Consider the following 16,286-nt stretch of genomic DNA (forward strand, 5'->3'; position numbering starts at 1 on the left):
CATTTTATAGGGCTTTGTCTACTCCCTTTAATTATTGGTTTGTATATTAAAACCTTTGCAGTCAGGTGCACAGGAAATTACTGATTAGACAAAAACTGTTTACTTGTGACAGTTTAAATATATATTAATGTGTTTTCTGGTCTTAAGGGTGGGTCTCATGATTTTATGCAATCCAGGTAGTAAAACCAGAAGAAGATGACTTCCAGGATTTTCAGGATGCTTCGAAGTCTGGCTCACTTGACGAATCTTTCACTGATTTCCAAGGGGGCGGATCTGGATCCTCCAAAGCAACCAGTTCTCAGCACCGGAGCAGGTTAGAGTAGCTCTCTGAATTATTTTTCAGTAACTTAATATCCTTTTTAAAGCAATTAAACATTTTTCCTTTCTGTGTAACTTTCTAAGCAATAATTTCATACCATCACCTGGCCTTGACTCTGGCAGTTTTTCAGGAACCGTTTAAAAAATCTTAAATTGCAGTGTATCAAAACTGACATTTAATGTACTATAGATGACTGGCTGTTCTTTAGAGTTCTATTCATTGTGCTGAGATAAATTGTATATAAAGGTATGAGAATAGGTTTTCAAGTGTTTATTCTGTTGGTGACAATCATGAGTTCTTTTATGCCGTGCATTTAGGCTCAAACCTTTACATAAGCGACCCACTCATTCCTGTGCTCTCAGAAAAATGTATTGGGACAGATAAGCTATGCACTTAACATTAGCTGTCCTTAAGGGTCTGATTCAGTGCCCACTGAAGTACTTGGAAAGCCTCCCATTGACTTCAGTTGCCTTTGATCATGCCATAAGTACCTAAAATGCATGCAGAGAGCATCTGTTATCTTTTAAATGGCCATGACTCTCCAGTGGATGGGGTTTTTTTAAGCTCCTCTCATCCTTTCCATTTTGGCCAATTTATTTAGGACCTGACTTTGAGTTGTGGTGGTTGCCTGCAAAAGTCTGTTTCATTCAAATTTTGGAAGTCTACCATCTTTGTGGTTGCTCAACACCTCTCCTGTTCCGGTGGCCCTTATTTCTTTAACTGAGAGAGTGAGATCCCCTCAATACAATCATGGGATAGGCAGTGTGGAATGGAGAAGGTAGCATACAAAGCTTCCTGCTACTGAGTCTGAATTCTTTCACACAATTCTGACTTAGAGTGTCCTGTTGTCAGGAAGTCCCTAAATTTTGTCTTCTCATATTATACAGGGCAGGGATAATAATGCTCCCACCTGCCTAATTTTAATCAATTTTAGGAACAAAAGATTTTGTCTGTATGTATTGAACTGGTTGTTCTTGTATGTAGATAGAACAAATACTTTCAAGGTGATTACTGGTTGCTTCCTTGACAATGAGAGCAGAGGACGATAGTAGAATGAATTGTTCAGCTGCAGCATGCATAAAATTACAGTCTGAGTCATAGCTTTTCAGGAAAGGGATTTCATTTTGCTAATTTTAAATCAGTTATGCTATATTCATTTGAAGATGCTCCATATTTTATTTAGTCCTTATTTTATGTTAGACACAGTTCTGCAATTAATAAAATTATTCTGTTAATGGTAGTCTTAGCAGAAGAATTTGCAAATCTGTAAGCACAATTTTGTTTAAAGTTCTATAATTGGAGATGGAGGGCCATGAGAAATCAGTGTTTTCTTTTCCACTGCAGTAGTTCTCTTTATTCAGTTGTAAAAGCATTCAGTTTTGTACAGAATATTACAATGAGCTATAGTCTAACTGCTTATGGAGCTTTATATTTTTTTTAAAAAGCTATCTGTACTAGCGTACACCTGATTAACTGTATTTATCAAGATTGGATAGCCAACAGTTTGTTTTGTAGTGATGTGAAATTAAATTATTTTGCCGTACATTCTTTGACATTACTCTGTCTTATTCTCCAAACCACACAGACCACCATTAGAATGCACATGCAACTGCTGGGTTTGTGTGTAGCTTGCAGACCACTGATAAGGAGATTTAAATGGCTCTGGAAAGATTCTTGCTCCAGGCCAAAGAATGCCACAGAAATTCATTCAGATTTTCCATGTGTATAATATTAAATGACATAAACTAGAGGTAAAATATAGTCATTCATATGTAAAGGATGTTCTGCAGAACTGCCAACGTCTGATAAGGCGAGGGGGAAACAAAGCTCTTACAGTACGTTTTTAAATCTTTCAAGAATTGCTAACACAGTGTTAGATTATTATGGCAGTTTACTATACAAACTAGAACATGTTCATGTGCAAAGAGGTCTGTTCAGGTAATTATGGCATAATCCTGATGTAGCTAAATATATGGCTTCCTGAACTGCTGATTTTCACTGTGTAGAAATTCAAACAATGTTATCCTTTGCTCATATTGGAATGGGGAATCTGTTCTCTAGTATTTTTGCAATATGCAATGAAAATGTAATCAAAAGCAGAAGAATTGGAAGCACAGAGTTAACAAAATCGCAGGTAGCCTGTGATTCTTATCCATTTCTAGGCCCATCAAGAAGCCATCTCGGACAATGTAATTAATGAAACCACAGGTTTTGTGTGTGTGTGCGTGCACACGCCCTCTTCTGGCTTAAAATTGCAGTGGTGCATATATGAAACAGTTCTTTTCCATATTCTATCACAAGTAAGAATCAAGAAGTTAATGCATCTCTACTCTCCATTGGTGGAGAATTTACTATTTTGGCCCAGAGTAGTATTGATAGAATTTCAGTGAGACAGTGACTAGTGTAAGATAAATGGGATTGGCGTGGGGATATCACTGCTGCAGATCTTTTATAAATGTAGTTTTAAAAGTGTAGGAGTCAAGTCCTTTATCAAATGTTTGGTAGAGCACGTTTGTGTGTGAATACATACAATTTAGACAGATGCTAATATTAGGCTGTTTCACTTCTTAATATCCTGTTTGCTTTACATAATGGAAGAAATTAGATTTCATATGGGAAATTCAGGAGCTTTTCCTCTTTATTTATTTATTTATTTATTTGCTTGTTCAGTATCCCTTCTTTGCTGATTCCACTCCCTGGCACTAAAACACCTTCCTCAACGGATAAATATGCTGTGTTTAAAGGAATTGCGGTTGATAAGCCTTCTGAAAGTGCAGCTATGTTTGGAGGTAAATAAAAACTGTTGAATTGCTAACACTGTGTAATTTAACATTTAGTTTAATTGTTCATATTTCAGTAGTGTCTGTGACATTGGTAAAATGTTTGTCTGACATTTTTACAGTGCAAGATGGTAGCATCTGTACTGTAAGTGAGTGTAGTCTAATTTCACAATATTTTAATGGAAATGATCTTTTTTATTTCATGCATGATAGATTATGGAGACAAATACAGTGCTTTCCGAGAGTTAGAACAGCCACCCGAGAGTAAATACTTAGGTAAGCATATGATCTTACAAAGTTGGTTTTTGAGGCTCTTTTCAGTATATTGTGCGCTTCTTTAGGGTCCTGCATGAACTTAAGAATTCCCACTGCTAAGATTCTAGGATGAAGCCCATACAGCTCCTCCAAAAGTATCTTGAGAATATCATGTTAAAATTTATCATTGACCTGTAGTCTACAATGGCATGTGTTTTTATGGAAAGATTGGTCCCTGCTTTGGAGGAGTATGTGGGTGCAATCTTGGCATCGCTTTTTAATAGGTTTTTGTCATCTCTGATGTAGGCTTGCTTTAAAAGTGCAGAGCTGTACATCCTTATAAGGTTGGAGTTCAGCATTTCAGTAGCAAACGGCGCTTTCTGGAGAAGCTTTCCATCGTTCTTACAGTACAGCTCAAACCATGCATTGCTTTTGGTATGCAGCCAACAGTAATAAAGAGCTACTTGTTTAGTCTAGAGCAGTGATACTCAGACTGAGACTCGTGGCTCTTTAATGTGTCTCCTGCGGCTCTGTGCAGCACATGATATTAAAACACTGTGTGATGTAATTATTAGCCAATCAGGATGCTTTTACTATGTTGTTAACCAATTGTAGGTGGTAAAATAATAATGGTCAGTCATTTTATTGTGAGAATAATATATATATTAAAGAGCCACTCGCAGCTCGTGAGCCTGTCTGAGTAGCACTGCTCTACGATAAATGAGTAGCACTTTTTGATTGTATTGCATACCAAAAAGCAATGCATGGTTTGAGCTGTACAGTGAGAACAACGGAAAGCTTCCACCATTTGGTCCTGAAATATATATATAATGCATATTAAAAAATGTGTGTGTATATACACTAAATATTTTCCCAGTCATACTATTTAAATATGAATATATATAGTACTATTGTAGCTGAAACAATGAATTTACACCACTGTGACTCTTTTGGGTAATGTTGATCGCTAATTTGGCTCCTGAACCACTGAGGTCTGAGTATCACTGGCCTAAAATTTGCCTTGAATCAATTTTATTTGTGGGAATATGTGAAAATAAATTTAGTTTATCGTCTGAAATACTATTTTTGCGTAATTGCAATAAGTGAAAACTACCTAAGCTCTTTCCAGAACAGGCCATCTATACATAACATACACATTTACATAACATAAGCAGTACTGTCACCTTTTAATCTGATGGGAAAGAGAAAATCTCTGCAACTCCTTTGGCTTCATATTGTCAGTAATCAGAGCATAGGATAAATGTATTGCTAATTTAACTGCAGTGGAAATTCTGCTGTAGTGCCACCCTGCCAGTATGTGTCACTGTATGTGTAAGCAGAAATTATCAAGAAACCGTTCACCTACATACAGAGAAAATGTTGCCAAAAACTCCTTAGTTTTACTAAATTCCAAAGTGATGGCTTGGGCATCTGACACTCCCATGATGATCTGTGGAGTTAGTGTGTGTTCAGCAGCTTTTCAGTATCAGGTGCTTACATTTCTGTTATGAGTATTTCATTTGACTTGCATCTGTCTCTTGCTTGTAAGGAAAGAGAAAAGTTACTACTGGATTTGTAAATTAACCAGCTCTGACCATTGTTAAACCCTTTCACCAGCTTACATTTCTAATGGAAAAGTTTACAATTCATCTGTAAGTTTAGTTTGCTGTGGTGTTTTAATTTTGATTAATGAATGTCAGTTTCACAAATTCTTTGTAATTGTTTTTAAAGCAGCATTTAAAACTTGTTGATGGACCAGTGAATTGAGGAAATTTTTTTAGCTCTCATCGTAGTTGAGGTGACAATCATGTCCACCTAATATAGTTGTAACTAATAGTCACTCAAATCTTTTCATATTGTAAATTAGATTAAAATTATCACATGGTGTGGTAGCTTGTCATAACATTTGTGAAAGTGACTTGATGCTGAATGGTGTATTATTAAAATATGAATTGAATGAAAGCTGGGTATGTGCAGTACTGGACATCTTTTGCTAAGTAGTTGAGGCATATTTTGTAACAAGTAGCATCTCTGCAAATATATCATGCTGGTGAATGGGTTAAACATCATAAATTTAACAAACAAAATAAATTTGACATCCGCATTTCTATGAGGTGACAGATATGTACTATAGAATAAACTGTCTTTATGTTTAAGCTGCATTTTATATGTTGTAAAGTGTTTGGGTAAAACTTCTCCTTCATATACAAACATTGTCTTTATATAAAAGAGAACTTTTGTATTCCTCTGTGTAGGGAAAATGTGCATCTTTAGGGTTTTTAAAACTGTCACTTAAACTGTATTATTTTCAAGGCCCTTCATTTTCAGTTTTTATTTTGTTTCAGATTTCCTGGGAATTTCAGTGTTTATTACAAAAACTCAAAAAAAAAAAAAAAAAAAAAATCAGTGGGGGGAAGAAGTCACGGTATTCTGAGTAAATCTCAGGATTAATATGCCTTACTTTAACAGACAGCCTCACATTTACACTTAGACTAATTTATTATTAAAATAAACACATTATCTAATATGATGTATTGGATTTTCTTAACATAATCAGTATTTTTGTGTACTTGAGTGGTCCAAAATTTGGGTGAAAATTGATCAATAATGAAAAATAGCTTTTGTGAAACCCAGGAATTTTTCCGTACAAATTGGTAAAAACTGAAAACAAACGGCTTTAATTATTTTACATTTAATATGTGGTCTGAAAACTAGCAATTTTTATGTTTATGAATAATTCTCTCAGTGCAAAAGGATAATGTGTAAGTCACTGATCTGTAGGCATTCCCCAGCTATTATCCATTGGGGCCCAATGCTGAGATACTGATCACCTTCAAATCCAATAGGAGTTGAGGTCACTCAGCACTTTGCAAGTTCAGGTCCTTCAATGATTATTGTCTTTAATCCCCAAATCAGTCTTGTACTAAGAGTAAAGAAATGTATTACATTAGAAAAGAGGATCTACACTCTCTTTCTGACAGACCCAAACCTAAGAGCAGCAAAAAAATAGCCACAGTAACAAAACTAAAAGGGCAACATCATGTGTTTATTCCAAATTTGACTTTGATTTTTTTTTCATGCCTTTTTACAAAGCTTATATACTTCTTCCTACTTTTTCAGAAGAAATGCTTCAGTGCTCTTTACCTACCACCAAAAAATGGTGTCAACTGTTCTAGTCATGGGCCATCTTACAATGAGCAGTGTGAGCGGATGTGATGGAAGGGGAACGTTTTAGCAAAAGAACAGATTTGTTTAGCAAAGGAACAGAAAGCCCGCCCTGCTCTCATCCCTCAGTTGTGGCTCCTGTCCCATGGGGCTGGGCCTGCTTCCCTGCTGCATGCATTGCAGCATGGCACATAGGGTCATGGCATCATTCAGGTTTGGTGTGGCCTCCTCTCTATTGGTGGAGGGGCACCCAGGGTAAATTTGAGTGAGTGGCAACCCCGTGCTCCAGGTCACAACACCATTCACTCAGATTCCACAGGTTTGGGAGCCCTCTCAAACAGGGAGCCTGTCACAAAGTGCCCTTCCCGCTCCCCTGGTGGCCCTGCTAAGGTGTTATGATAATGGGTAAGAAAGACAACATAAAAATGGTAAGAAATACCTTAACAGTGTCCTTTTAAAATCCAAATAAGTTCCTGATGGATGCTTTTGTTAAAAGTTGTATGCCAGCCAGCTGTGTGTTGTTTTAATCTGGTGGTGGTTCAAGTTCAGTATTTACTTCGAGTTGTAGTTCTCAGTTTTAACAGAAGCTGGAGTATCATGAAGGTGACTGGATGGAGTTTTGTGAAGTTCTGAATGCTTGCTTCTCTTTGTTATACTTGATAGAAGAAGAAAAGGGTAGACTTTTAAAAGGAGGGTTGAAAATGATGTGAGATGACTAGTTAGGATGATGACTCTGCCATCCTTGTTAGACTGGCACTTTGGTGCTTTTTTTCTTCGTGTTAGTTGTGTTTTCCATCACATACACTCCAGTAAACTCCTGTTATGCCTTGGGCCTACCTTTGCTGTAATAACAAATAAGCTTTTAAAAAAAAGTCACTGTCTGATGACTGAGGCTAGGTGCTTCTGGAAATCAGTCTGTTCCTTCTACACTCCCCTTTCAACCTGTCAACAGTGCTGCTTTTATTTTGGCTTCCTGCTGCCATCCTGTGAAGAAACCATGTGCCACTGTTCTGAGTTAAAAATTGACAGCATTTTGAAGTGGCGGATTGGGGGAAGAGACGGAGAAAAGCTCAGAGAAGATTTTGGCAATAGCTGTGCCATATTTCTGGCATCTGTAACAGGGCAAATACAAGTTTTGGCACAAGTGAAATTCCAAATTTCATTCTTGCCAGTGATAAGTCTGAGGTATGTGGGAAGGGGAAGGGAATCTGTCCAGTATTCAACAACATACAGTACTGAACACCACCTGAATTTGTCACTCATAAGCATGTGTTGATATTGAACTCTTTCTAAGGTGAATTTGATATGGTTTGAGGCTTCTTTAAGAATTTGTAAGTTTTTGGAATAATATTTGGAGACATCACCTAAATTGAGTGATGCATAGAAGCCTAAGTTTTGTTTTTTAACATACATTCATAGCTGGCAAGTTGAATAGGTTTGCATACAAATATTTTGATGTTGCACGAAACAGTTTGTTTGATGCATGGTGTGAGTATGACATACCTGTTCTCATTTCAAGATCCTACTTCTTGTTCTTTTTTCTTTTTCTCTCCCCTTCAGGAGATAGCTTTGCAGAATTCAAATCTGCAGGGATCGATGATGGTTTCACAGATTTTAAAACCGCTGACAGCATCTCACCACTAGACCCACCTACTAAAGAGAAAACTTTCCCTGCATCCTTCCCCTCTCTTCCTGTACAGTTAAAGCAACAAACACAAGCAAAAACCCCTTTGAATCGGGCAGAGCTAGATCTCTTTTCCTCCACTGGAGAGAATAAACAACTTTCATTTCCAGCTGCATTTAGTTCATCAAAATCAACATCTTTCCCTGCACCGCCACCTCCAGCTTCTGCTGCTGCTCCACCACCAACACCCAGTAAAAGCTTGAGCTTGACTGACGGTTTTGGAGAATTCAGCCTTTTGGGGGAATTGTCTAATTGTATGTCAGTTGGGGGACAAGATGACTTTGCAGATTTTATGGCTTTCAATAATAGCAGTGGCTTTTCTGAACAAAAAACGGATGACAGATACAGTGCTCTTAAGCAAGAGGCCAATCCTTTCCCCCCAACTGGCTCCTCTCTCAGTGCAATGAAAAGTGGGCAGAATTCTGCTGCTGCTGCTCCCACCAAATACGATATCTTTAAACAGCTTTCTCTGGAGGGCTCTGGAACAGGTGTTGAGGAACTGAAAGACAACACCCCTTCAGTGAAAAGTGACGATGACTTTTCCGACTTCCCCTCTAACAAGTTTTCTTCTATGTGTAGTAACACAGATAAATCCCTGGTAGACAAAGTGGCAGCTTTCAAGCATGCCAAAGAAGACTCTGCTTCAGTCAAGTCTCTGGATCTCCCTTCCATCGGGGGAAGCAGTGTCGGCAAGGAGGATTCTGAAGATGCGCTCTCTGTTCAGTTTGACATGAAGCTGGCTGATGTGGGAGGAGATCTTAAGCATGTCATGTCTGATAGCTCTTTGGATTTACCAACAGTTAGTGGCCAGCATCCGCCAGCAGCAGGTGAGGAATTGGTTAGATTGCTCTGGTAATATAGGTGATGGAGATTTCGATAATGTTGCTCTGTGTGTTAAATTACAGTATTATGCACTAGTCTTTCAGTTGTGAAAGGCTTCTGAATCTGTGTACCTGCTAGCTGCCAGTCCCTTAGCAGGGCAGTGCTGTTGTTCTTTGTTTTAGATAGCTATAAATAGATTGGGCAGTTTAAATTCAATCATCATTTATTTTTGAGATTTGACTGCATTGTGTGATTGATGCCCATGAGCAAGGATTGAAATGGAAACTCTTTTAACACAAACAGTGGTTCCATTTGTATGATCTAGATCAGTGACATTGAAAGCCTTGCTTTAATCTCTTGGTTTCAGCTAAGCACCTGGCTGGAGGACTTGACCCACTCTGTGTGTCTGAAAATATATGTAGAACACTAATTTGCGCTGTTAATGAAAACCTTTCTAACTAATGACACTAGTACATATGCCCTTTAAAGTGGGGAATGCATCTGCTTAGCCAGAACTCTGCAGTACTTGAAATGGAGGTATTAAATAAATACAGTTTTACTGTAACTGGAATACAATTAGTTTTTAGAGTTAACACCATTGCTGGAAGTAATCATGCAAAGAACCTGTACGTGCTAGCATGGTAATCACTAGCTTTTGGAGCTAAATTTAAAACAAAGTGACTCTTACTTTATCCCTTTTAGATTATCCCCTTTTTAATTTCTCTTTATGAAAGCACTCCCGAGAGAATATGAACTAAGTATCTCAAATCTTATGGCATATCATAAAACAGATTTCCCAAGTGTCCTGGTTTTTCTTTTTATATGTACATAGAGAAATAAGATGTAGTTAAACGTTTTGTGGCCTTTAATAATATGGGAAATATTACTGTATTTGAGTGACAAGTATAATGCAGTCAAAGGCTTTTTTGAATGGAGGGGCACACAAACTGAAAATGTAAAAGCTATTGCTGCAAGAATTGGTTATTTCCATATGAAATATTTCTTCCATTTTTGCAGATCTGGGTAGAAAAAATATACAGTACTGTAATTTTGCATTATATATTTTTAAGTAAGGGAAAGAATTAAGTTGGCAACTTAGACATGGAAGATACTCTTTAACAGGGTACAAAATATCAGGAATAATTTTATTAGCAAAGATGTTTAATTTTCATATTATGGCTTGGTAAAATTCCAAGTTCAGTGGGCTGTCAAAAAGGTAGCACCTACAGTGTGTTTGAGTGTTGACTTTGGTTTTGAAAGCACTTTTTCCTAGTATTTTTCTAGCCTCTTTTGACGATAGCTTGATTTTTATGTCTCTCTTCTCCTATGTCTGAGCTTCATTGGCCACAGCAACCAGTAATTGTTAACTGCAATTTGTGTCAGGAAAGAGTTTTGTTTTTGTTTTATTTTAAAGGATTAGTTCATCATGTGCTTGATGCTAAAAATTTGAATTCTGAAGTACTAATTAGAAGCTATTTTTCTGAAACTTAAAACAAAGTCTGTATTCTTTCATGGTGCCAAGTTCGATGTTTTCACAAGGAGAGTTTTACTCTAGCTCCTTCCTGTTTTGGTCTTGTAATCAAGCTTGCTCTCAACTATATTTGTTAAAAGAACCCTTTGTGCTCATGTGTTTCTTTATGTATGTTTGATACATTTCAAGCTATGAACCTGAGATATTCGTCTTTTTTTTTTTTTCAGTTTACGTAATTTTAAAAGCAGATTTTTTTCATTTCCTTTGATCTGTATATTTAATGTCAGAAAGGGACAGTATCCCTTTGTGGTCCTTGTTACAAAGAGATGGCTGACTAGCCATTGGGAACCATGTTTGTTGTCTGCCCAGACTATGTAAATGTCTGAAAGGAAGAGTAGCAGTAGCTGGGGCTCTGTAAAGTGTTTTATTTGACTTTTCTAATTCTAGCACAGCAATACAAGGGTCTTTATTCCTTGTCCACTTGAGTTCATGTGATACAGATTGATTGTGGATACAGGGAAGGGTGTTTCTTTGGGGGGAAGGGTAGATGGTCCTCTCCTCTTTGAATTGCTTTAAGGTTCTTTTTGGAAGGGGAGGGGGGAGTGGAATAACCTCCCAAACTGTCTCTAAAGGGGATACTGTCTCTTTAATCTTTGCTATAATTCTTGGTATGGAAGGTAGACTATGCTGATGTTGCCTGATTTCTCTTGCATATACTCTGTATAACCCTTTGAGCACCTGCTGCATGTCGTCAACAAGGCTGCTGCCTTTATACCAAATTTAACCTTTTCTCCAACACTAAAGCATTTTAGTTAGAGTTTAGTCACGTTATGTGCATTTGATTGGTTTCAGTTGACAGTGTCGCAGCAAGAACCTGCCCTCACTCAGAATATCCTCAAAGGGTTATCCAATTAGCCGCTCTTGCAAATCTGTAAAGTACCTTTTCTTTGGCATTATTGGAAATCTCTGTATATTTTAATCCACATCAGGTTTTTTGCTGCTTTTCTAATGTCTTGTTTCAACTAAACATTTCCTGTGTGAATGTGCCTTCTCGAATCTGCTTTGATATCTCTCTTCTGCAAATATTGACCTGCATGATTTATTCTAATGACTCTTTTAAGAGCTCTTATGTATCACTATCTTTTGTGATCTGTAAGTCCTGCTGTGTTAATAAATATTATCTTGGCATATTTTGAAAGTGTGGGGATGTGTGTAATTTTGTTTGTAGTCCAGAAATGTTTCTGATTTTCCTGACAAGCTATAGTATCCCCTTAGACCGGAAGTTGCCTCTCTGCTAGTAAGTGGATCAGTGTACAATGCACTGCAGTTCTTCAAACACGTTGGATTAAGTACTTTGAACTTACTTCCTGTGCACTTTTGAAACTTTAAATCATTTGAAGTTTAACCTGATATTTAAATAGGGATGCGAGGAGGAAGTTTAATCAGCTAGTTGTCTGGGGTGGAAGGGCAATTTTGTGAAGTCTAATGTTGGGAAATGTTGATGGCTTGATAACACTGAAGACTGATATAGCATCTTCCCATGCTATATCTAGTCTGTGGATGAACAGGGACCCTCAGTCTCAACTCGTATCTTAGTTTCTCTGCTGTTACCAACAAGGGTGCCAATTGGATGATGAAGGGTTTTGTGATGTGAACTCAAGTCCCTTGGAAATTGAACAGTCAAATTGAGCACATTTCAGGTGTTGCAGGCCACCAAACAGTCTTCCTGTGCTAACTACTTTTGGTCCCTAGTAACCTGGAATGAATTTGCATTGGTGTCCTAGAAGTGAAAGACGCTATTCTCGGTTCTGATTTGTAACTTTTAGTATAATTTTTATATCACAGATGACAAAGTTAAAAATAGATTTGTGGTAATTACCATTTCAGAGCCCATTGTTCCTTTGGGATCCCCTAAATCTTGGGAGCAGTAACACTTATTTCTATTACTGAAGATCTTGAGTTTGAGGCATAAAAGTGATGATATACACCTTGTTGCTGTTCATGCATAATAGCTTCTTTTTACAACTTTGCTTGTAAAATCAATTTTTTTTTTTTAAATAAGGAAGTAATAGAAAAGATTGAGGACTAAATGGGTGCCAAATTTGTATTTTAGTTTGGTCTTTTTGGCCACAAGACCAAAAGCTGGCACGGAGTCAGTTGAAAATATTTTTTCCTCATCATACACATTTTGAGAAATTTTAAAGGGAAAATTGTTCCCATTTGAGAGAGCTTGTTCATTAGGTCTTGTCCTAAAATGTTTTTTTGGACCAATGTCTAGAAGTGTAAACACTGCCAGACACCAATTGTAGAGTTCCTTTAAAATTGTATCTTTGTTGATCAGCTAACCATATTTGAGATAGGGAATGAATGGCTCTTAAAATGTTTGCTAGATGCAGTTTTATGTTGAAATTTTCTCTGGTCACAATCCTTACATCAGCAGTTTTTCATCCCTGGTTGATGTTTTAGACATTCAGTTGCAAGATCTCTCTCAGTGTAATGTTTCTATGAATACAACCGCTTAAAAGCTTAACCCTATCTGCCTCGCTAGAGAATCGAACAGGTAAAAGTATACATTTTGTGTTTTGGTTTTCCAAACCAAGCAAAAGTGCTTACAAGCACATAAGATTCCTCCAAAATATCTGGAGCTTAAGGATTGTAAAGGCTCAAACCATGTTGTTTCTGTTGATGCCTTTATTCTGCTCAAACCATTGTTTAACATGACCAATAAAAAAAAAAAAAAAAAAAAAATTAGTAAGACTCTCTGATTCTACTGCATGGGACACTTTTTTTTTCTTTCCTTCATTTTAATATATCTTCAGTGAATTAGGTGCTCTTGGTAGTGGTCAGACTAACAGCTCTGGGATGGCCATGAACTAGATTAGCGCCATTGTAATCACTGAACCAGTTGAGAATCTGTCCCTTAATTCCACCAGTCAGCAATAGGCTTGACACAGACAACAATAGCGCAAGCTTCTGCACTGTGCCCTGACTTTCAGACCTGACCTGCAGGGATCACCTGAAGAAGTAAGAGGGAAGTTGTGTCCATGGCACAGTCAGACTATTTGGGTTCTTTGCAGAAACTGTCAACGGAATGGCCAATTAATCCCAATTGTGGTGTTTTTGTGACATGGACCTCTGTCTACTAAGAAGAGAACTGACAACTAGATAATTTTTTTTAGAGGTCGCCTAGCCAGCACTCGAGATATATAACAATTTTCAGTCACCAGGCTTGAATTCAAACCTGAAATCTAGAGGTGAAAGGGCTCCAACTGTACATATCCAAAGAAATATATCCTCTAATCACCTTCTGAGTCAAAATTCCCCTTTTCCTTTAAATATTAGTAACATTGGCACTGTTACTATTGAATAGTTTTCTCTTAAACCATTGACATAGAAAATTCAAGCCTGTAAATTTACTTCCAGACAGTGTGCAGACATAATTTAATCCATGGTAATTGAAGTAGATTATTATAGTCAGCTCAGACAAGGGATGTCAAGTTTACATGTAATAATAGGTAACACTGGGAAACAGTCGTACAGCTGTATTCCATCCTCTGACAGTGTTCTTCTATGTATTGCCTAGCAGGTATCAGTCTAATTCTCATCAACAGCAGTGATGCTGGCTATTCCCAAGCAGTTGTCAGGCAAGTTCTACAGTTAGAGAACGTGATTATGAGAGTATTAAAATGGAAAATGCTGTAAAGAGGGGAAATATAAATGAAGGGTAAATATTTCAAACATTTTGCTATTGTACTTAAGGCATGGATTAAACTGTGCTATTAAGATTCTAAGGCTCCTGTGAAAGTCATTGTTTTCAGTGATGAAAATACAAAGAAGCCTTTTGCTGTGCTTAGTTCATTAAATATTTTTTTTAATGTGCCAACACAATGCAATTCTGATTACATCACTGGCTTCATGACACATGATTGAGTAAATTTGACTCTGATCAAATAAGTATTCTTTCAATTGTGTTAGGTTGTTTGTGGAGACTGATCAGAGAGAAATAATACCAGGTTAAATAGCCTTTGCTTGTTGTTCATGTCATTTTTATGGGTAACTAAGACCGTTGTTTTCTGCTTCTGTGTAGATTCTCTGTATGTCCAAATTACATTGGAAGAAACAGTGATGTTAAAAGGCTGGAAGACTAGTAAATTAAAGCAGTACCTTTCTGCTCCTGAAAACATATAGTCCAAAATGGCTTAATATTAAATTAACTAGATAGCTACGTTATGTATGACTTCTGTAACCTAACACAACTGGCAGCACTTATGCAAGGGAGAATTTTGACTGAGTTAACATGAAGACAGTTATCTTCTTATTGCTAGTAATAGTGACACATCCATATTGCACTTCAGATAATTGTTGGAAAATGGACTGTGTAGCTGTTTTCACTATTCCGTTTCATAAAAATACAGTATTCTAGTAGAATAGAACTGGGTAAAATGATCTTGAGCACCTATAAGCTTAAATAGCTATTTAAATGTATACATATGTTTAAACAGTCAGATATATGATCTGTGCTCAGGTCTGGTCATATCTAATGCAACCGAAATGGGAGCCATACGTCCCTGTTTCATTTTTATCTTACAAACTTTCTTCTTTATTCCCTTTTCATACTTGTTTCTTCCAGTAATTTGAGAAGCCATACATACTGTGCTGTACTTGATTTTTAGTCTGACTGCAAAATATACCAATGTCTAACATGCGGGGCTGACAATGATAATAATTTCCACATAGTTACATATAATTATCATTCAGATTTTTATATTGCCATAAATGTAAAAAGCAAAATATAACTTGCATCCTTTCAGAAAGAAGCCAAGAAATTACCAGCATTGCTGTTCAGGGAACACTGCCTTATTACTCAGTAGTATATTGAATTCATTTTTGGTGGGTAGAATTCTGAAAGGAATAATTAAAGATTGTTTTCTATGATCTATTCATGGCTTGACTTGCTTTGACGGGGCTCTTTACAATATGTTTTTCAAAACATGCTAATGAAGTTTGGCTCAGTATAGACTGAAATGCCATTCAGATTGCCAAAAATGCAAATCAGTTTTGAAAATTTAAATTGTGACTTGCTATTCCTCTTACATCCATCATTAAATATTTTCTGATTTAGAAATTGTCAAACATAGTGATCCTGCCTAGGTAGGAAGATTACAGTACCTTGAAAGCAAAGCACATGAAAGAATTTTTGTAATGAATTTAATCTTTGCTCATTCTGTAATATATTTTTAAAGATTCCACTCCCTTCCATTGGCTCAAATTCTGCCATTTACATGAGTTTCTTGAATGAGGAAATTGCTACAGATGTTTTTGAATAGAAGCTATATTTGCTGAAGACAGTACTTAGTTCTTAGTACTTAGTTTAGATCTATTTTCAGTTAATTCTCTCTTGATTTGAAAAATACAGATGCACAACCATTTAAAAGAAAGGTTGAATTGCCACAACAGCAAAACGAAGCTGCTATTACCAAGGGTTCTAGCTGCAGTGTTTTAACTGAAGTAATTTTTTCATTAAATTTATCTCTGGTCTCTAGAAAACTTTGAACCTGCTGCATCTTAGACCCATCACAAGGATTATGACTCCGTTTCCCATGGGCAGAGGGAACTTTTAATGAGTGGTAATGCAATACATATGCAAGCCAAACAGTATTGATTTTACAATGGGGCAAAAATAGTATTTATTATAACACCTAGTTTGCCTTATGGCATTTAGAATTGCATCCATATTTTTATTTTCAATGCTGGACTTTTTAATAAATTGCTCTGGCTCTGTAGTAGGTA

At 36.8% G+C, this 16,286-nt stretch overlaps 1 protein-coding gene across 8 annotated transcripts in view; it reads left to right on the forward strand.

The window, feature by feature from the left end:
• Positions 1 to 16,286, forward strand: part of SYNRG (synergin gamma) — a 69,455-nt gene that overhangs the window by 27,271 nt on the left and 25,898 nt on the right. For 7 of the 8 annotated variants that reach the window (XR_010918002.1, XM_067538093.1, XM_067538091.1 and 4 more), the window contains 4 exons: positions 177 to 313; positions 2,990 to 3,108; positions 3,313 to 3,375; positions 8,080 to 9,030. Coding sequence is in view for 7 of the 8 variants with exons in the window: in XM_067538093.1 (XP_067394194.1) it covers positions 177 to 313; positions 2,990 to 3,108; positions 3,313 to 3,375; positions 8,080 to 9,030 (1,270 nt within the window). In the remaining variant the exon portion in view is untranslated. The remainder of the gene's footprint in view (positions 1 to 176; positions 314 to 2,989; positions 3,109 to 3,312; positions 3,376 to 8,079; positions 9,031 to 16,286) is intronic. The other variant, XM_067538096.1, reaches the window with a different exon arrangement.

This window comes from Emydura macquarii, unplaced genomic scaffold (genome assembly GCF_026122565.2).
Source record: "Emydura macquarii macquarii isolate MOO-44397 ecotype Brisbane River unplaced genomic scaffold, CSIRO-AGI_Emac_v2 contig_450, whole genome shotgun sequence".
NCBI lineage: Eukaryota > Metazoa > Chordata > Testudines > Chelidae > Emydura > Emydura macquarii.